We start from the raw sequence: 22,520 nt of genomic DNA, 5'->3' as shown, positions 1-22,520 counted from the left end.
GTTTGACTCTCTGATAATGGTAGAGTGAGAGATATGCTGGGCCATGAGATTACAGATTGTGGTGGAGCATTATTCTGTTGTTGCTGGTGGTCCACAGCACCTCATGGTTGCCCAGTTTTGAGGGGATAGATCTGTTCTGAACCTATCTCATTTAGCCTGGTGGTGCTGCCACATAACATGATGGAGGCTTCTGTGAGTATGACTATGCACATGCTGTACTTTGACTAGTTTGTGGGACAGCTCTCCCAGTTTTGGCATAAGATCCTAGATGTTAGTGAGGAGAACTTTGCCGTGTCAACTGCGCAGGGTATGCCTTTGTCGTTTCCAGTGTCCAGGCTAATCGTGGTTGCTCAGTCTTGGTTTATTCTTAACCAACTTTTCCATTGCAGTTTGGCTTAATTAGACCATTTTCAGAGGGCAATTCAGAGTCAATCACATTGGTGTGTGTCTGGAGTCACATGCCATTCAAACTAGGTATGGACAACAGATTTCCTTCCCTAAAGGACGTTAGTGAACTAAATGGGTTTTATCAACAATCTGGTAGTTTCATGATCATCATTACTGAGACTAGCTTCTTAATACAGATGTAATTAATCAATCAAGTTTAAAATTATCCAGTTGTCATGGTGGAATTTGTGTTCATGTCTTGATCATTAGTCCAGGTCTCTGAATTATTAGCGCAGTAACATATCCACAATGCCACCATTCCCTCATTTTAATAAAAGGTGTTTCCCAGGCTATAAACCAAGAAACAATTTATTTAATATTAAGCACATAACAAACCTGACTAGATATAAATAGTATATTTAAAGTGAGGGGCATTTTGATTTGGGTTGATGGTGTAAAATAGGCATCCAAAAAGCCACATCAAACATATAGAGGGATACTTCAATTATAGAAATGTGTCCTTTGTTTTCTTAATCTGCTTTCAAACCATATGAAGAGCCAAGAGAATACAGAAATAAAAGATTGCATATGAGCACAGACAATAAATACATAATGAACATATAACAGTGCAGTAAACTTATCTTCATATGGCTGAACAACAACATTCTTGCATCAAAGTGTGCAACAAGACTACATTAGATTAGCTGAGCAGCTTGCCTCAATAATAAATGTACTGACAGTCAACATTGCATTACCACCAGTGGCAACTTACGGATAAATATGTGTTCAAACTAAATCAAAAAAGATGATCCAGACAAAGAAAACATTCCTCTTTGTTTCTCCATTTGGCAAAGCTGCAGCTCAAGGTGTTTTCCAACAAGTTAATCCAAACTGGTAAGGGAAGGTTTCATACGTGGACCTTGGGAAATTGAATCTTTTATTCTGAAGTATTAATTCATTTAAACATTATGAAATGTGATAATAATGCTGAGACTGCAGAGGACAGGAAGCACTATATGGACAAGTGGTGGGCAAGATTCTTGAAACAATTATTTGGGATAGAATTAGTAGTCACATGGAAAAATATGGGTTGATAAGGAAAAGCCAGCATGGATTTCTAGAGGGGAAATCATGTTTAACTAACTTACTAGAGTTTTTTGAAGAGATAGCAGAAAAGGTCGATGAGGGTAATGCTGTTGATGTGGTGTACATGGACTTTCAAAAGGCATTTGATACAGTGCCACACAACAGACTTGTGAGAAAAGTTATTGCTCATGGAATAAAAGGGACAGTAGCAAAATGGATACAAAATTGGCTGAAAAATAGGAAGCAGAGAGAAATAGTTAATGGATATTTTCCAGGCTGGAGGAAAGTTTGTAGTGGAGTTCCCCGGGGGTTGGTATTGGGGCCCTTGTTTTTCCTGATACATATTGATGATCAAGATCTTGGTGTGCAGGTGATAATTTCAAAGTTTGAGGGTGACACGAAGCTTGAGAGTGTTGTAAACTGCAAGGGGGACAGTGTAGAACTTCAAAATGTCATAGACAAGTTGGTGGAGTGGGAAAATAGGAGGCAGATGAAGTTCAACATGGAGAAGTGTGAGGTGATGCATTTTGGTAGGAAGTACATGGACAGACATTATAAAATAAGCAGTGAAATTTTGAAGTAGGTGCAGGAGTAGAAAGACCTGGGTGTATATGTGCATAGATCATTGAAGGTGGCGGGACAGGTGGAGAGAGCAGTTAATAAAGCATATAGTATCCTGGGCTTTATCAATAGGGGCATAGAGTACAAGAGCAAGGAGGGTATGCTGAATCTATATAAAACACTTGTTAGACCTCAGCTGGAGTATTGTGTACAGTTCTGGGCGCCACACTACAGGAAAGATGTGAACACATTGGAGTGAGTGCAGAAGAGGTTTACAAGAATGGTTCCAGAGATGAGAAATTTCAGCTATGACAATAGATTGGAGGAGTTGGGACTGTTCTTCTTGGAGAGAAGAAGGCTAAGAGGAGATTTGATAGAGATGTTCAGAACCATGAGGAGGCTGGACAGGGCAGATAGGAAAGAGTTGATCCCGCCCATAAAAGGATCACGAACGAGAGGGCACAGATTTAAAGTGATTTACAAAAGAAGCAAATGTGGCATGAGAAAAAACTTTTTTACACTACGAGTGGTTTGGGTCTGGAATGCACTGCCTGGAGGTGTGGTGGAGGCAGGTTCAATCGAGGCTTTCGAGATGGCATTAGATGATTATTTGAATAGAAACAATGTGCAGGGGTACGGGGAAAGGACAGGGCAATGGCACTAGGGCATATTACTCCTTTGGTGAGCTGGTGCAGACACAATGGGCTGAATAACCTCCTTCTGTGCCGTTAAAATTCTGTGATTCTGTAATAGACATGGAGCACATTATGGAGCTAATGCTAGCTGTTAGATTGGCTATCTAACAGGAAACAGAGAGTAGGCATAAATGGGTCATTTTCTGGTTGGCAGGATGTGATGAGTGATGTGCCACAGAGATCAGTGCTGGGGCCTCAACGCTTTACAAATTATACAAATGACTTGAATGAAGGGACCAATGGAATGGTTGCTAAATTTGCTGATGACATAAAGATAGGAAGTAAAGTAAGTTGTGAAGAGAGCATAATGAGGCTACAAAAGGATATAGATAGATTAGGCAGGTGGGCATAAATCTGGACAATGGAGTATGATATGGCAACATGTGAAATTGTCCATTTTGGCAGGACGAATTAAAAAGAAGCATATTGTCTAAATGATGAGAGATTGCAGAGCTCCAAGATGCTGAAGGATCTGGTTGCACTAGGGAATGAATTGCAAAAGGTTAGGATACATGTGCAGAAAGTAATTAGCAAAGCTAATAGAGCATTATTGTTTATTGCAAGGGGAATTGAATACAAGAGCAGGGAGGTTATGTTTCAGTTATGTAGGGCATTGGTGAGACCAGATCTGGAGTACTGTGTACAGTATTGGTCTCCTTATTTAAGGAAGGGTGCAAAAGCACTGGAAGCAGTTCAGAAAAGGTTTACTAGATTAATAACTGGAATAGACCAGTTGTTTTATGAGGAAAGGCTGGACAGGCTAGGTTTGTATCCACTGGAGTTTAGAAGAGTAAGAGGCAACTTGATTGAAACATACAAGATCCTGAGGGGACTTGACAGGGTGGATGTGGAAAGGATGTTCTGTCTAGTGGGAGAACCTAGAACTCGGGGCCACTGTTTAAAAATAAGGGGTCACCCATTTAAGACAGAAATGAGGATTTTTTTTTTCTCTCAGAGGCTTGTGAGACTTTGGAATTCCTGAAAAGGCGGTTGAGGTAGAGTTTTTGAATGTCTTTAAGGCCGAAGTAGATAGATTCTTGATAAGCAAGGGAGCGAAAGGTTATCAAGGGTAGGCAAGAATGTGGAGTTGAGGTTAAAATTAAATCAGCCAGGAGCTTATTGAATGGTGGAGCAGGTTCAAGGGGTCAAGTGGCCTACTCCTGCTTCTTTGTTTGTATACTCATATGTAATGTTGGCTTACATAAGCAGTGGCAGAGCATGCAAAGTTCTACTTTCTCCCTTCAGATCTACAATATAATCCTTACCTTTGGGGATAGTCTGAAGACTCTTATATTAACACTAATTTTTATAAATATCATTACTGTGTCAGGTCACGTACTCATATTTACTCGTTAATTAAATGGTGTTTGCTACTTGTTTCGACAAACTCTAAAGTGTTAGTTAATTGTATCGGAAAAAGAATTAGGATTTCAGTCTTTCCAATGTGAGAAACTCTATTTAATTAATAAAGAAGCTGTGAGCTACAGAGATAAGAATAATTCATATTACATTAATTGTGCTTTAGAGATAAGATGTATGTATAGTGTATTACCGAGTTATGTCAATAATATTTATGTGTGATAATTGTCAGGTACTGAGTACTAATGCAATCATGCCTTGATTCCAATTGTCACTAATGCACAGCTATTTGTATTTACAATCTATTCCTAAGTAAATGATGCTAGGTAAATTTGACTTGAGAAGTAAGAAAATGCACAAGAGAAAATTCCTCACATGGTATATTGATGCGTATTTATTTGTTTGAATTGGTTCACATGATACTTGGTGTATTTTGAACATTTAGATTTTAGCAGCTCAACATAAAAGCCATTCTACCTTCTAATCACCCTCTCCATATCTCACATTATCATCATGCTTGAAGATGCCCCTGGGGTATCCGCCTGAAGCTTCTCCTCCCTTTGCATATCCAAGGATCCTCTCTGACTCCTTGAGGAGAAGGTGCACCTGGAGGACGTCTAGGTGCCCCATTCCTCCTCTCACGTAGCTACTGTGAAAGCTGACCCATGGCTTCAGCAATGGACTGCAGGTCCGAGCGCATCTCCAGCAGAAATTGAGTGTTCTGCTGGATCAGAGTCTCCATGGCATCTGTCATCCTCCCCATGGAGACTTCCATGCGCTCGCATGTTGGAGCCAAGACATCAGAGAGCATGCGGACAGACTCCCCTGTCTCTCATACCATTCTGTTGAGGGCCTCTGACACCTCTGCCTGATGTTCCCCTGCTTCGATTTGATATTCCAGCATCTTTTCCATGTCCACTTCCAGAGGCTTGTCAGCTGACTCTAAATTAGCAGAGGCCTCTTCTCCAGTAGTCCTCCGAGTGCCAGAGGCCTTGGCTGCCATTGCCTCCTCCTGCTGGGGACACATGTCTGCGAGGTGACCACCAGAGTATGAGCCCAAGCCTAAACTATATATATGATCCACCGAGGTGTGTGTCTCAGGACTGGTGGATGGTGCAGGTGAATGCTGTGATGGCTGTACAGGTGAGAAGTCATCCTCGTGACCCTCCGAGGTGTCCTGGGGGCTGGGGCTTACTTCTGGTGCAGGGGCTGCCCTCCCCCTCTTCCTGCTGGCAACTAAATATAGAGAAGAGAGAATGAGTGACGTGGCACTCATCAGCCTTGATTCTCCGAGGTTCTCTGGATTAAGCATACTTCTTCACTAGACGCTTGATGGAGGCCGACATTGCCATCGGCACAGGCACGATCATAACCTTCGCCTGCCAGCTCAGTCACCAGCTGCTTGATTTGAGTAAGGGGCCTGAGCTCAGACATCCCCCTCCCATTTTCTCCCTCTTGGTCCTTTTGTGGGCTGCCTTCTCCTGATTAAAGACATACAGATGGGTTGTTAGCACATATGATGAAACAGCTGGTCACAGGCTGCTAATTCTGTGGCTAATAACTGCCTTTGTGACTGCCCAAAACCCGGCCACCATTTGCATGGCACAAGTGAGGAGTGTGATGGAATACTCTCCACTTTCTTGGGTGAGTGCAACTCCGATGACACTCAGGAAGCTGGACAACACCAGGACAAAGCAGCCCGTTTAATTGACACCCCATCCAGCAGCCTCAACATTCACTCCCTCCACCACTGACACACCATGGCAGCAGTGTGTATCATGTGCAAGATGTGCTACAGCAAGTCACCAAGGCTCCTGCCACAGCACCTTCCAAACACATGAGCTCTGTCAGCTAGAAGGACAAGGGCAGCAGATGCGTGGGAACAGCTGCACTTGCAAGTTGCTCCACCCCATTGCTGTGCCTTCACTGTGGCTGGGTGAAATTCATGCAGTTGCCTCGCTAACAGCGCAGCACGTGGACTGCAGTGGTTCAATAAGGTAGCAGCCCACCACCTTCTCAAGAGCATTTAGGTATGGACAACAGAAATACTGGCCTTGCCACAATATGAGTGGAGAGGTGAGTTGGGAGAGTGGAAGGTTCTCTAACCCTAGTGATGCGGTTGTGATCATTCATCCGTTTTCTGCACAGCAGGGCAGTCCTCCTCCAGGCCCTGTGGGTGCTGGCCACCCTGGCGACCTCTTCCCAGGCTGGCATGGTCAGTCAGGTGGGCCTCCTGTGGCCATCCCTGGGAAAGAGTACATGCCTTTCTTGCGCGACCTCGAGGAGATTCTCCAGGGAAGAATCGATGAAGCGGGAACTGTAGCTTGTTGCCTTCTCCTGCTCATGCTCCTTCGAGAGTCCTGGCACCATTAATCAAGGCCTGTCCGGGTGCCTTGTAAATATGGCGACCGGACATGACAGCGGAGCGGCCAACTTTCTTGCCCGCCCAGCCACAAGACTCAAAGTGAAACACATGCAGGAATAACTAATGAGGCAGGGAGCATATGATTGCGTGTAAAAGCCTGTTCCGCAATGGGAATCATTCCGACTTTCTCATCCTTCCACGGGGGTGTTGTGGGGAGAGGCAGATTCCACCCTATGCACTCAAGTCCAAGAAGAGGAGCTTTGACTCAGCAGTGATAATGTGACCATGAGTCAAGGCTAACAGCTAAAGATCATACTGAATTCTTCCTATTTGTCACAGTTTTGCACCAAGTTGGTTTATTACTGATATATCTTTTGTTTTTATATTTTTAGATCAAGCAATGCCTATTTTACCTCCAATCATCGTGTGTGTTTTTTGTGGTCTGATTCCACGCCACTATATTTTATTTTTAAAAAGCCAAAAATGGCTATAGCTGCTTGTTAAGATAGCTTTCAACTTTGTTTTTAATCAACATGCACTATTTTGATTTATTTGTTGTTTCTGCAGCAGAAGTTCTTTATCAAAATTTTTGAAATTAAAAGTATTCCAAATACCAATGTGAACACAAAACAACAGGGCCTACAATCTTTTCAAAAAACTAAGTATAATTATGCATATCACGCAGTGCATTTAATAATAACAATGATCCAAGGGAGCCACATCAAGAGCATATGGTTGGCTCCCCTTCTCTCTAGAAATCACCTGATTTTTGCAATTTCTATATACTTACTCCTCCCCTTCACAACTTCAGAACTCCAAACCTCCCATAAGCCAGTATCTGAGGATCATTCTATCATTTAATATTTTAAGATTTTCCATAAAATAAATAGAGATGGTTCTGCTTAGGCCAAAAACAGATAGAAGTCATACCCTGTTGTACGTTCATCACCCAAAATGGGTTAGCAGAAGTTCATACAACAACAGCAAGTTGCATTTATGGAATGCCTTTAATATAGCAAAATGTCTCAAGGTTTTTTCAAAGAAGTGTTAGTGAGCAAAACATGATGGTGATAACAAAAAGAGATATGAAGACAGGTGCGAATAAGTTTGATCATGTAAGTCTTAAGGAGTGACTTGAAGGAGGACAGGGGTGAAAAGGACAGAGGTTTAGTGAAGGATTTCCAGTGCTTGGGACCTAGACACATGAAGACACCTGTCACCAATGATAGGGAAAAGAAAACCAGGGGCAGAATTTTTCAGTTGGCGTGTGGGGGTGGGCCCGACACGCCGACGCATGAAATGACGTGCGATGTCGTCCGGGGTGCGTCCTGACGTCATCGCGCTGAGTAGCGATGTTTCAGTCAGTGGGCGCGCAGCTGGAGTCGGCTGCACGCCCGCCGATATGTAAAGGGCCTATTAAGGCCATTAAGGATTTAATTAAGGTTATTATAAACGCTTCCCGTCCAACTTTAAGGTTGGTGGGCAGGCAAAAAGGCCAAGCGGCCTTCGCGTTTTTTAGGAAGCCTCATCCACGAGCGGGACAAGGTTTCCTAAAGCTTGTATCAAATAAATTTTAAAATTTTCATTAATATAAAAACATGTCCCAACTCATGTGCTACAGTCACACGAGGGGACATGTTTAAATTGATTTATAAACCTTTCATATGATTTTTTGAACATCGATTCAATCTCCCTGAGGCAGCTCCGTGCCTCGGGGAGATTGCTGCGCACTTTCGCACGCATGCGCGGAAGAGCGCAGGCCCCGACTCTCCCTCCTCCCCCCCCACTGCCCGCACAGGCAGTGCCGAGCGCTACTGGCTGTCTATTGCGCTGGGTGGGCCTTAATTGGCCAGACAGCGTAAAATGGCGGCGTGGAGCCAATCGTGGGCAGCAATTGGCTCCGCGCCCACCCCCGCCCGCTCTCGCCGAGCCCACCCACCATATGAAAATTCTTGCCCCAGGGATGCACAAGAGGACAATATTGGAGAAATGCAGAATTCTAAGTGGTTTGCAGGGCTGGAGAAGGCCACAATATATGGAAAGAGATGAGGCCATGAAGGAATTTAAGCACAAGGATAAGAATTTTAAGATTAAAGCAAAATACTGCGGATGCTGGAAATCTGAAACAAAAACAGAAAATGCTGGTGCTGCATTTTCCAGTCGGACGGCACACTGGGCGGGCCTTAATTGACCCGCCCACGTAAAATGGCAGCGCGACCCCCCGACAGGGGGCGACGATCAGGAATCCAACTGCCCGCGCCCGCACAGCCCCACGACAGGGGGAAAATGCTGCCCCTGGAAAAACTCAGCAGGTCTGACAGCATCTGTGGAGAGAAAGACAGAGTTAACGTTTCGAGTCCGTATGACTCTGAAGAAGAAGTCTGAAGACTGAAGAAGTCTGAAGAAGAGTCATACGTACTCGGAACGTTAGCTCTGTCTTTCTCTCCAAAGGTGCTGTTAGACCTGCTGAGTTTTTCCAGGATTTTCTGGTTTTGATAAAAATTTTAAACTTGATGTTGTTGGACCAGGAGCCAGTGTAGGTCAGGGAGCACAGAGATGATGGGATAATAGGAGTTAGTATAAAGAGACCAAGTTTTGGATGAGCTCTAGGTTACAGAGGATGGAAGGTCAGCAAGAAAAGCATTGGAATAGTCGAGCCTGCAGCTATCAAAGGCATGGATGGTTGTTTCAGCAGCAGATAGGGAGAGGCAAGAAAGGAGACCTTAATTTGCTCTTACCTCATTAACTAGCTCTATCAGCACATGTGTAACTGAACCAACATTGACCAGCTTCATCCAAGTACACCAATCCTGGATCCATACTGAGTTAATTGAGATCTACCAATGCAGCAGAAGCATTGACTAGCTGAGAGAAAATGATCCTAGGTTCTCAATTCAGATTAATCTATTGCTCCCAATTGCACAATATGAGCTTTTGCTAAGGATAGCATCAGACTTGATCATTCTGAGCCCATGTTCAAGGCCCCAGCAATATTCACTACCATTGCACTCCAAAATAAAAGATCATCTTGGTGATGCATCAACCAGTTGCGGATACTGTAGAGCTTTGAAGCATTATTTTTACTTCTGGGACTTCTGAATTAATCTCTTATTTGGGCTACCTGTTGATTGATAAGTCAAGGCGTGTGTTGTACCTCAAAATGAATTGAAAGATTTATTTGAATTTGGACATTTTTCTTGAGATATTAACCTGAAAATTGCATTGAACTATTTTTAGATGACATTTCTAAACCTCCCCGTACAGGACTCTGATGGCTGACTAATACTTGATTTGTCACTACAATATATAAGATAATTTTTGTATTAAATATACCCTGTGCTTTCAAAGCTTTTTCTCTCATCTTCACTTTGTTATTAAAGCTTTATTATTGTTTGCTTTATTTTCCAAGTAGTTTTGAGTTGTCTCAATCCATAAACTAGAACCACAGCTTTGGCAGTTTAGCACTAAGGTATACTAAATTCTACACTATCAAAGTGAACAAAATAACACTCCACAAGTAAATTAGATTATATTCCAAATGATTTTATAAACCTAAATTTCAGCTTTTGAAAACAAAACTCCTACTTATCCAGGCTCCAATCCAAGTAAGTTATTTTTAAAGTTATCTTTTTGGCAGCACTCCAACAGTTCTTTTAAGGGCAACTTGTTAGACTTCCTGTAGGCCTGGTTACCCAGAACACAGCAAGCTTGACACCTACTACGTTCATCGTAAACCAATTACTGGTTTGGGTTCCAAAACAAGCATCCCTTATTAGCATGTTCAAGAGGCCGAATGTTTATTTTAGTTGGCTACAATGGAATATCTTTACAGTGCATGAACCAAGATCTCACATGTCACAATGCTAATTATGCTTGAGGGTTGCCCTCTAAAGTGGATCTCTATGCATCCACTTTCTGCTTTGAAAATGGATGCAGCAAGATATAATTTTTTTTTTATTTGTTCACGGGATGTAGGCTTCGCTGGCTGGGCTGGCAAATATTGTGCGTCCTTAGTTGCCCTTCAGAAGGTGCTGGCGAGCTGCTTTCTTGAACAGCTGCAGTCCATGTGGTGTAGGTACACCCACAGGGCTGATAGGGAGGGAGTTCCAGAATTTTGACCCAGTGACACCGAAGGAACGTCGATGTATTTCCAAGTCAGGATGGTGAATGAGTTGGAGGGGAACTTCCAGGTGGTGGTGTTCCCATCCATCTGCTGCCCTTGTCCTTCTAGATGGTAGTGGTTGTGGGTTTGGAAGGTGCTGTTGAAGGAATCTTGGTCAATTCCTGCAGTGCATCTTGTTGATGGTACACACTGCTACTACTGTACGTCGATGGTGGAGGGAGTGAATGTTTGTGGATGTAGTGCCAATCAAGCGGGCTGCATTGTCCTGGATGGTGTCAAGCTTCTTGAGTGTTCTTGGAGCTGCACTTATCCAGGCAAATGGGGAATATTCCATCACACTCCTGACTTGTGCCTTGTAGATGGTGGACAGGCTTTGGGGAGTCTGGAGGTGGGTTACTCATTGCACAATTCCTAGCCATTGACCTGCTCTTGTAGCCACAGTATTTATATGGCTAGTCTAGTTCAGTTTCTGGTCAATGGTAACCCCCCAGGATGTTGATAGTGAGGGATTCAGTGATGGTGGGGGATTCAGTGATGCTAATGCCATTGAACATAAAGGGGCAGTGGTTAAATTCTCTCTTGTTCGAGTAGGTCTTTGCCTGGCACTTGTGTGGTGCGAATGTTACTTGCCACTTGTCAGCCCAAGCCTGGATATTGTGCTGCATTTGGACATGGACTGCATCAGTATCTGAGGAGTCGCAAATGGTGCTGAGCATTGTGCAATCATCAACGAGCATCCCCACTTCTGACCTTAGGATAGAAGGAAGGTAATTTATGAAGCAGCTGAAGATGGTTGAGCCCAGAACATTACCCAGAGGGACTCCTGCAGTGATGCCCTGGAGCTGAGTTGACTGACCTCCAACAACCACAACCATCTTACTTTGAGCTAGTAATGACTCCAACCAATGGAGAGTTTTGCCCCTGAGTCCCATTGTTTCCAGTTTTGCTAGGGCTCCTTCATGCGACACTCGGTCAAATGCAGCTTTGATGTCAAGGGCAGACATCCTCACCTCACCTCGGCAGTTCAGTTCTTTTGTCCATGTTTGAACCAAGGCTGTAATGAAGTCAGGAGCTGAGTGGCCCAGGTGGAACCCAAACTGGGCATCAGTGAGCAGGTTATTGCTAAGCAAGTGCCGCTCGATAGCATTGTTGATGACCCCTTCCATTACTTTACTGATGAATGAGAGTAGACTGATGGGGCGGTAATTTGCTGGGTTGGATTTGTCCTGATTTTTGTGTACAGGACATAGCTGGGTAACCTTCCACTATGCCGGGTAGATGCCAGTGTTGCACCTGTACTGAAACAGCTTGGCTAGGGGCGCGGCAAGTTCTGCAGCACATGTCTTCAGCACTATTGCTGGAATGTTGTCAGGGCCCATTGCCTTTTTGCAGTATCCAATGCCTTTAGCCAGTTCTTAATATCACATGGAGATCTGTGATGCTGGGGACCTTGGGAGGAGGCTGGGATGGATCATCCACTCAGCAATTCTGGCTGAAGATTGTAGCAAATGCTTCAGCCTTACCCTTTGCACTTATGTGCTGTCACCTTTATTATGTCAAATGACCTCACTCATTTTGAAAACTGGGGGAAATTGTTGCCAGGGCCTTCTACTCAGGCAGGGAGTGGCTGTGGCTTGCTTATTTTTCAACTTTAGTGGCCAATCAATGGACAGGGAAATGGCCAAAGGTGAAGGTGTCCAGTGTGGAAACAAAAGGAAAGAGAAAGACAACTTCAGGATTATATCTGATGAACGAGGTGGGTAAGGGTCTAGGTCAGTTTATTTTCAGAAGGTTATCTACCAGGCATGGAATATGATTGTCTGAGGCATTGTGAAAGCATGACTCAGTCCATCTTTAGAGACAGTATGGCATTTTTAATATTTTCTTTGTTACACAGAATGACTGAAAATATGTTAACGAAAAGCAAGCACCTTAATTTTGTGTATCTGGTTTTATTTTCTTAATGTGTTAATCAGTCAACCCTTTAGAAGTTTGGAGAAGCTTAGATGAGACCGCAAGTGCATCAGAGCATACAATTCACATGACAAAGGGATTTCATTGTTACAATTTCCACAGTGCTAAAAATGGGACAGTATGGATGAACCCCTGATCATAAGGAATATTTGTTCCTCCTGTATACCTCAGCAGTGACCACCTCTCTTGGTGGTACTATTGAGGTTTCAGAGCAGCCAGCCTTCTGATTGGCCCATTAGCATCAGGAGCTGTCGGCCGTCCTTAATTGCTTACAAAGAAATTATAAAGAGCTGCGAATATGAATACAAAAAATGATAAAGAGTATCAAGGCCAGCATTAAAAGTATTTATAAATATACTATGACAAATTAGCTAAGAGAAGTGTGACCTATTAAAGGGAGATGAAGGTGATTCTGTAACCGACAATAAGGAAATGGCAGAGATGTTAAATGAGTACATTACATCCATCTTCAAGGCAGAGGAGAGGACAAAATGCCAGCAGTGCAAGTGCAACTACAAATAAACCATAGAAGGGAATTGATAAAAACAAAAAGCTAAAAGCTACTGCGGATGCTGGAAATCCAAAACAAAAACAAAATTACCTGGAAAAACTCAGCAGGTCTGGCAGCATCGGTGCAGAAGAAAATAGTTGACGTTTCGAGTCCTCATGACCCTTCGGCAGAACTGAATTATAGTTAGGAGAGAGGTGAAATATAAGCTGGTCTAAGGTGGGGGGCGGGGGGAGAGAGGTTGAGGGTGGGGTGGTTGTGGGGACAGGCAAGCAGTGATAGGAGCAGATAATCAAAAGATGTCACAGACAAAAGGATCAAAGAGGTGTTGAAGGTGGTGATATTATGTAAGAAAAGTGCTAATTAAGAATGGATGGCAGGACACTCAAGGTACAGCTCTAGTGGGGGTGGGGTGGAAAGACTAGCAAAGTATTAGTTGTAGATTTAAAAATAATGGAAATAGGTGGGAAAAGAAGAATCTATATAAATTATTGAAAAAAAAAAGGGAGGGGGAAGAAACGGGGTGGGGATGGGGGGAGGGGGAGTTTAAGATCTAAAGTTGTTGAATTCAATATTCAGCCCGGAAGGCTGTAAAGTGCCTAGTCGGAAGATGAAGTGCTGTTCCTCCAGTTTGCATTGGGCTTCACTGGAACAATGCAGCAAGCCAAGGACAGACATGTGGGCAAGAGAACAGGGTGGAGTGTTAAAATGACAAGCGACAGGGAGGTTTGGGTCTTTCTTGCGGACAGACCGCAGGTGTTCTGCAAAGCGGTCGCCCAGTTTGCGTTTGGTCTCTCCAATGTAGAGGAGACACATTGGGAGCAACGAATGCAGTAGACTAAGTTAGGGGAAATGCAAATGAAATGCTGCTTCACTTGAAAGGAGTGTTTGGGCCCTTGGACGGTGAGGAGAGAGTACATTACATTTTTTTTTCAATAATTTATATAGATTCTTCTTTTCCCACCTATTTCCATTATTTTTAAATCTACAACTAATACTTTGCTAGTCTTTCCACCCCACCCCCACTAGAGCTGTACCTTGAGTGTCCTGCCATCCATTCTTAATTAGCACTTTTCTTACATAATATCACCACCTTCAACATCTCTTTGATCCTTTTGTCTGTGACATCTTTTGATTATCTGCTCCTATCACTGCTTGCCTGTCCCCACAACCACCCCACCCTCAACCTCTCTCCCCCCGCCCCCCACCTTAGACCAGCTTATATTTCACCTCTCTCCTAACTATAATTCAGTTCTGCCGAAGGGTCATGAGCACTTGAAACGTCAACTGTTTTCTTCTCCACCGATGCTGCCAGACCGGCTGAGTTTTTCCAGGTAATTCTGTTTTTGTTATAGAAGGGAACTGATTGGATTTAACCTAAGTTAAAAAAAAGGAAATTGAACTATAATGAGACTTAAAATAGACAACTCTTTGTGTTAGCCATAACCTTCCAAAGCTCTTGTTTTGAAAATTGTTCTATTGGATTAGAAAGTTGCTACTGTCATTCCAGTATTTAAGAAGGGTGAGGCTAAGAAACTAGATCACCACAAAACTGTCAGTCTAGCATCAGCTTTGTGCAGATTATCAGAATCTGCCATTAGGGACAAAATGACAAAGCACCCTGATGAACCTGAGCTGATTTGTGAAGGGTACGTCATGTCTGATTAGCTTAGTTAAATTTTTGATGAGGTCACTGACGTGGTGGATAAGGGAGTGTCTAACAGCAACATGAAGGGGTTTGTTAAAGTTTCACTCAAGAGATTATAAGCAAAAATTAAAGTGCACAGAAATGGAGCAAACTTGCAACATGGGAACAACATTTGTTGGTAAGTAGGAGATAGACAGTAGGCAGAAGGGGTGCACATCCCGATTGTCATAATATGAGTATGGTATCTCTCAGTGATTTATACTGGGGTCTCAACTTTTCAGTACAATAACTTGGATGAAGGAAATATGCATCCAAAATTTCAGATGACACTAAGCTAAGAGGCACAGTAGACTGTGCAGATTGGAGCAAAAGTTACAAAGCATTATAAAGAGATTTAGTGTTCAAAACCATGGCAAATAATGTTCAGTATGGGGAAATGTGAGGTCATCTACTTTGGATCCAAGAAAAATAAATTAGAGCATTTTCTAAATGATGATAAATTAGGAACTGTGAAGGATTAAAGAGATTTGGGTGTCCTTGTACAATCTTCTTGTTCTGCTCAAACTTGTTCATGCATTCATTCACTCTGATAAGAGATCCTAGTAACTTTCTTACAACTGATATTGGTCTGACAGGACTGTAATTACCTGGCTTCTCTCTCCCGCTCTTCTTAAATAATGGAGTGTCATTAACCATTTTCCAATCCAACCACACAATTCCCAAAACCACTAAAAGCTAATGTACAGGTATAAAAAGCAATCAAAAAGGTGAGTAGAATGTTAGCCTTTATCTAAATGAGGCTAGAATACAAAGGAGATAAAGTTTTGCCATTGTGTAGAACTTTGCTCTGATCCTATCTGGAGTTCTGTATTTAGTTGCAGGCAACCTACCTCAGGCAGGTTGTATAGGCATTGAAAGGGCTGCAGCAGAAATTCACCAGAATTATAGTGGGGCTTAAGGGGTTAAGAAATGAGGACAGGCTGCATTAGCTTGGCTTGTATTTGGCTTCTATGACCTTAAATACAGGAGATTGAGTGGTAATCTAATTGTGGCATTTAAAATGATAAAAGGGTTTGATTGGTAGACAAAGTGAAAGTATTTCTCTGGTTGGGAATCCAGCAGTAGGAGACATAATGTTAAAAATAGAGGGAGGCCATTAAGGAGTGAAATCAAGAATCATTGAGATCCTTAAAAGGCTTTGAATGCTGGGACAATTGAAGTTTTAACACTGAGATCAATTAAAGTTGTCTTTAAATGAAGGAGGTGTAATAGTAGAGCAAAGTAGATTTTTGTCCTTAGCATTTGAAGATTAAGTACTTCCTAGGTTAAGCAGAGAACAGAAAGGAAAATTTAAGACAGAGGAACCAAGCCTGCTTATTGTTCCTCATGCACTTTAAGTGTACTTGTGTTTATACCCTACTCCTAAGTGGCTGTCTGGCCTCTTTGCTGATATAATAGTATTGATGTTTGACTGCTGTGTAAGGTGGAGAATTGTTTGTGATGAAGGTGGCCTACTGCCTGCAAGGTACTTCCAGGCCTCCTGCCAAATCCTCATAATATTCCAACCCAATTGAGCCAGTCAGTTATCTGCTGCCATACACTTTGTGCTGATCCAGGTTTGTGGGTCACCCCTCAGCATAAAAAATTCTGTACATCTTTCAAGGACACTAGAAAGAATTCCACATTCCAGATATTTTAATCTACTTTAATGTAGTCCACAGTTATATGACTAATGTACCAATTTAGTGGTAATTTAAATATTTCAAAAATATGGCAAGATGTAATTTCTGACTTTTCTTTCATTTCTATTTTAATAGAAATTAAGACATTTGGATTGTCCCAACATATAGGCTGCAAACTCACACACCCGCACAAATGTGATTTTGGTTTGTTAATTTCTACCAAAAGAGGCAATTTGCTCTTTGTTTGAAAATGATACCTCTGACTCATTTTGGCTTTGAGATTTAAGAAAGCATAATATTTTAGTATTTCAAGACCAGTGATTCCTATCATCTAAAATAATGCTTTATTATCAGTGTTCCCAATGTAATTAATTATCCCTGTTGAGGAACTGCGCTTACAGATCCAAAAGTAAAAATCTGACAGCTTCTTAGAATCAAAATCTCAGAAAAGATAAGGCTGTGCAGAGAATACTTAAAGTATTTATAGTCCACAAGAAATTAATATGGGTGCAATTGCTTTCAGATGAAACCATTTAAATAGTATTCTTCATTGAATGTTATGAAGCTACTCAATTGCCATTTGCAGTCATAAGGCACTGATGTTAAGGGTTTCCCTAAATTGTAATTGTAAATAATTGAAGGTACATTGAATTTATAAGATACAAGTTAACCTGCTGCTAGTGGCAATCATTTATAGCCACAGCGCTTGAGGAGTATAATCTCAAAATCAGGGGGAGATGGTGGTGTAGTGATAATCCAGAGGCCCAGGCTAACGCTCTGAGGATACGGGTTCAAATCCCACCATAGCAGCTGGCAGAATTTAAATTCAATTAATAAATCTGGAATATGAAGCTAGTTTGAGTAATAGTGACCATGAAAATATCATTGATTGTTGGAAAGACCCACCTGGATCACTAATGCCTTTTAAGGAAGGAAATCTGCCGTCCTTATCCGGTCTGGCCTACATGTGGCTCCAGATCCACAGAGGTGTGGTTAGCTCTTAAATGCCCTCTGAAATGTTCAGTTCAAAGGCAATTGGAGATGTGCAACAAATGCTGGCTTTGTCAGTGAAATCCACATCCCATGAAAGAATAAAATAAAATTATATTGCAATTAAAATAAAGTTCGGCATTTACACAACAAATTCAAGGTTCTGAACTTTTCTGATCCATCCCCTACTATTTCGCGATGAAAATTCCCAACGCCCCAACCCTGTCATGATCCAGATTCAATTTCCTGGTTGGGAGGCATGGGGTGGTTTGTTTGGGGAGGGGGCACTATATAGTTATGCTGTGTTCCAGGCAGCATTCATGCCAGCAAGCTCAAGACTGTCAATGGCCCTCAGGTAGAAACTGAAGATGAGCAGTAAAGCAGCAGCAGAAGATAAATTAAAGAGACCATAGGACTTCAAAGGCTGGGCCGAGTGTTCCAACAAAGCCCTCCAATGATGCAGCTAGAAAGAACACAGCATGATCAATAGCAAGCACAACCTGTTTGGCTGCAACTGGCAAGGATTCACCAACAATATCTGCAAACACTTGTTTGTCTTACTGGTAAAAACCATGAAGATCAATTTTCATATGGGCCAGGTCGGCAGATAGCCAGATGCTGATCCATGTCATTCACTGCAGGCACACTTGCAGCGTTGGCTTGCACAGCCATTGACAGTAATGGTCAAATGTGGCCAAAAATTTGGTTCCACCTCCAAACAGCTGCGATTCAGTGCTCACCTATGGGGATAGTGCCTGGCAATGGAACAATGACAAATAAGTCAAATAGGCACCAGATCACTTTCAGCAGCCAGTAAACATGAAGTTGGATGCTCAGTTCCTCTGTTGTCTGCCGCTGCAGACTCTTAGCTCTGAATTTTTCAGATGGCAGGGTCTCACTTCCCACCATCCAAAGAGTCATACGTACAAAGGATATAGGAGCAAATGTAGGGCATTCGGCCCCTTGAGCTTACTCCACCATTCAATAAGATCATGGCTGATTAGTTTGTGTTTCGATTTCCACATTCCCATCTACACCCCGATGACCTTCGATTCCCTTGCCTAACAAGAATTTATCTACCTCAGCCTTAAAAATATTCAATGACCCCCCCTCCACTACCTTCTGAGGCAGAGAGTTCCAAAATCACCACAACCCTCTGAGAGAAAAAAATTCTCCTCAACTCTTTCCTAAAAGGATGACCCCTAATTTTAAAACAATGCCCCCTAGTTCTGGACTCACCCACAAGAGGAAACATCCTTTGCGCGTCCACCTTGTCAAGACTATTCAGGACCTTATATACTTCAATTAAGTCACCCCTCACTCTTCTAAACTCCAGTGGAAACAAGCCCAGTCTGTCCAACCTATCCTCATAAGACAACCTGCTTATTCCAGGTATCAACTAGTAAACCTCCTCTGAACCGCCTCTAATGCATTTACATCCTTCCGTAAATAAGGAGACCAAAACTGCACACAATATTCAAGATGTGATCCCACCAATGCCCTGTATAACTGAAGCATAACACCCTTACACCTATGTTCAATTCCTCTCATAATAAAGGGTAGCATTCCCTTTGCCTTCTCGATTACTTGCTGTACCGGCATACAAACTTTTTGTGACTCATGTATGAGAACATCTGGATCCCACTGCACCTCAGAATTCTGCAATCTTTCTCCATTTAAGTAATACTCTGTTTTATTATTCTTCCTGCCAAAGTGAACAACTACACATTTTTCCACATTATACTTCATCTGCCAGATTTTTGCCGACTCACTCAACCTATGTATATCTGTCTACAAGCTCCTTATATCTTCTTTCCTACTTTCCTACCTATCTTTGCGTTGTCTGCAAATTTAGCTACCGTGCCTTTGCTCCCCTTATCTTAGTCATTGACGTACATTTTAAAAACATGAGGCCCCAGCACAGATTCCTGTGGGGTTAAACAAGTCACATCCTGCCAATCAGACAAAGACCTATTTATGCATACTCTCTATTTTCTGCCAGCCAGCCAATCTTCTATCCATGCTTATATGTTCTCCCTAAACCATGAGCTTTTATTTTCCACAATAGCTTTCATGAGGCACCTTATCAAATACCTTCTGGAAATCCAAGTAGAGCACATCTACAGGCTCCCCTTTATCTGCAGCACATGGTACTCCTTCAAAGAACTCAAATAAATTTGTTGAACATGATTTCCCTTTCACAAAACAGTGCTGACATTTCCCAATTACATTGAGTTTTTCTAAGTGCCCAGCTATAGCCTCGCTTATGATTGATTCTCCGAATGCCCCACAGCCATTTCCCCCCACGCAACTTCAATCCTTCCACCAGCTTAAACATTGAGGCTGGGTGGGAAATGGCCCTTTGGCCACTTAAGGGCCTCAATTGGCCAAGGACAGGCTTCCCATCCAATGCCTTACCACCCCAGCGTAAAATCACTGTGCGGTCATGGTGAGAATCCCGTCCCTTCAATTTCACGCTCCCTTTTCCCACCCTGCTTAAAAATCTGCCTCTGGGGGAGCACAAAATTCTGGCCTTCGTTCCCTTTTTTGTTTCTTCTTCCTTAATCGTTGCTGTCAATTCCAAATCCCCTTTGCCTGTATCCTTGGTCAAAGGCTAAAATAGGTTGACATGATTTCTGAGCTTTTCTATTAGTTTTCAGTATTTTTTAACCCCTATTTTGACACTCCAGCTTTAATTGGAAATATCAATTTAAATTTTGCCTATATGCAATTTTTTGTACCCACAATATGTGTGCTTGGTTCACTCTTTCAAATCTGGATTTGGAACTGAACCTACGTCAAACAGCTAACCCTGCACAAGCAGAATGCTTTTATTGGAGTCACTCTAAAATCAATCATTAGTCACTTGGGGCTGAACGAGGATAATAGAAAAAAATCTAGGCTTAGGAATCCACAACCAACAATGTTTCCTACTTAGGTATGCATCAAAATTCAGGAGCTCCATTTTCAGACACTCCCCTTGCACAGGGCACTTACCCATGAATGCTAGGATCCACGGAGTCCAGGATATTGGACATCGTTTCCATAGGAACTCCACTGCAGGAGGGGATAATCAGTGGGGGTAACATGGGCCTTATGATGGATGAGCAAACAAGAGGCCAGTAGAGGGCATGTGGGGAAGTGGAGGTCAGGAAACCTGGATGTCGTGCCATGGTGAGGGAGGTCGGGAGGCCTGAAGGTCAAGGATTGGGGGCGGGTAGGAAGGTGCGGTGTTGGGGAATATTAACATCAAAACCGTCAATTGTGGAAGTAGAGGTGATCGGGTACAAATGTGGGTTCATAAAAAACACCCCTGCTGGCTGAGCCAGGGTTAAGTGGTTTTGCAGTGGGGATCTCCAACAGGTGTTAGGCTCCTCATCTGAATATGCAAATGGCATTGTGCCTGCTTTGGGCCCAGTAAAGAATGACTCTTGCTTATTATTACTCCATATGCTGAGTAACAAACTTCCAGCCAGAAGTGAGCATAGATTCCTGTGGTCATCATGGGAATTTAGGGGCCCAAGGAGCACCTGAAGAACAGATTCCTCACACCCAATTTCTGGCCTGGTGTCTTTATTCATGTCCTGTCAAAAGATACTTTCCTTTGCCATTGTTTCACAAAGGCTCGGGCTCGAGAGTAGAAAACCTTTAGGGCTGCATGGCTTTGGCAGAAGAGAGCATTCTAGAAGAAGTTGCATCATTTGGGATGTCTCTTCATAGTTAGGCCTTACAGCAGCAGACAACAGTCCTGAGGTGATTGAAACACAGACAAGTAGGCCACACTTCATTGGATTCCGATGGAAGAGGTTCCTCAGGGTGATTACACAGCTTGTGTGTCTTCATCTGTAGATATGTTGACCAATCAGCAAGGTGGCAGCTGTGGGGGTTGCAGCCTAAGAGCTGGAGTGTATCTAATTAGCTGCCCCTCAACTTGAGCCTCTTTGTTGCTGACTATTTCTGGAAGAGAGGATGACAAAGGTCAGTGGTATGCTTTATCCATTCTGCTCCTGATGTAACTTACCTCCTTTTAACAAATAGAGCAACACCATAAGCAGGTACATGTTGTCCACTTCAGTAGGTTTCAGGCAGCCTGTAATACAAGCTATGTTGAGGTCAGGATCCAATGCCTTGGCATAGGGAGAGTGTTCCCAGACTGGGCAAGCATATTCAGCTGTTGATTAGCACAGGGCAAAGGTGGTTGTTTGTAATGTTCTCAGGTCAGTTCCCCATTTAGAGTTGGCCAGCAGCCTTAAGATGTTGGTTCTAGCTGCCACTTTCACCCTTACTTTGATGACAATAATCTTTGAAGCTTAGAGTGCAATCTAACATTGCTCTAAGGTATACCAGCTTGCAGTCAGTATCCTCCCATACCAACATATGTTAAGTTCTCGCTTTACATTGTCTTTTCAGTGTTGGCCCACTGATGATTAATCACATAATAGTTGGTTGGCTCAGCTAGTGCACCAACATTTGTGAAGGTTTTCAGCAGGGGCAACAACAAGATGCCTGGTTGCTGTAAAACTGGAGGGAAAGGGTGCGCCAAGGCCAAGACTTGCTCCTCCTGAGCCAGTCTCCAACTTCCCGTCAGCAGCGTCCTCCAGCCACTACGCAAGGGTCTCTATACTGAGCGTGTCGGGGCAGGAGCCCCCGTCTGCTTGGCCGCCGTCCTCGATTACCTGACGGCCAAGGTCCCTGAGTTGGTCGGCAACGTGGCCTGGGACAACAAGAAAACTTGCATCATTCCCCACCACCTGCAGCTCACCATCCACAACGAAGGGGAGCTTAACAAGCTACTGGGAGGGATCACCATAGCCCAGAGTGGGGTCCTGCCCAACACCCAGGCTGTGCCGCAGCCCAAGAAAACCGGTCACCCTGGCAAGGTTTAGGCCTGAAGGGGCGAGACCAGAAAAAGATCAAGGGTCTTCTCTTACTATATTGAAAAATTGTTTCTGAGTTGCTATGCACAGGGCATCAGCATAGCAAAAGCTTCTAGTACATGGATGAATCGGCTGGTCGTTGGTATAAATATTGAAAAGCAAGGATGTAAGAACATAACCTTGAAATAAGCCATTTTTCTACCTGTGCCACCTGTTTCAATTGCCAATTAGGTCAACAAAGAAACATCTGTAGGCCAGCATGTTG

General features: G+C 43.0%; 1 protein-coding gene across 1 annotated transcript; it reads left to right on the top strand.

Annotated features, from left to right (window-relative positions):
- Nucleotides 1–14,666: 14,666 nt before the first annotated feature.
- Nucleotides 14,667–22,264, top strand: LOC144682436 (histone H2AX-like). The gene is made up of 2 exons (XM_078544841.1): nucleotides 14,667–14,707; nucleotides 21,967–22,264. The coding sequence occupies exons 1-2, from the start codon at nucleotides 14,667–14,669 to the stop codon at nucleotides 22,262–22,264; spliced, it is 339 nt and encodes a 112-aa protein (XP_078400967.1).
- Nucleotides 22,265–22,520: the final 256 nt, after the last annotated feature.

The sequence above is a fragment of the Cetorhinus maximus genome, chromosome 7 (assembly GCF_964194155.1).
Source record: "Cetorhinus maximus chromosome 7, sCetMax3.hap1.1, whole genome shotgun sequence".
In the NCBI taxonomy this organism is placed as follows: Eukaryota; Metazoa; Chordata; class Chondrichthyes; order Lamniformes; family Cetorhinidae; genus Cetorhinus; species Cetorhinus maximus.
The sequence above is the reverse complement of the archived record's forward strand: the minus strand, read 5'-3'. Positions and strand labels throughout refer to the sequence as shown.

Bases quoted from the DNA above. Each gene is read 5' to 3' on its own strand.
- LOC144682436 (XM_078544841.1), top strand. From the start codon at position 14,667: ATGACAAAGCACCCTGATGAACCTGAGCTGATTTGTGAAGG. The intron at 14,708-21,966 runs GTACGTCATGTC...ACTTCCCGTCAG, and splicing joins CCTGAGCTGATTTGTGAAGG to CAGCGTCCTCCAGCCACTAC.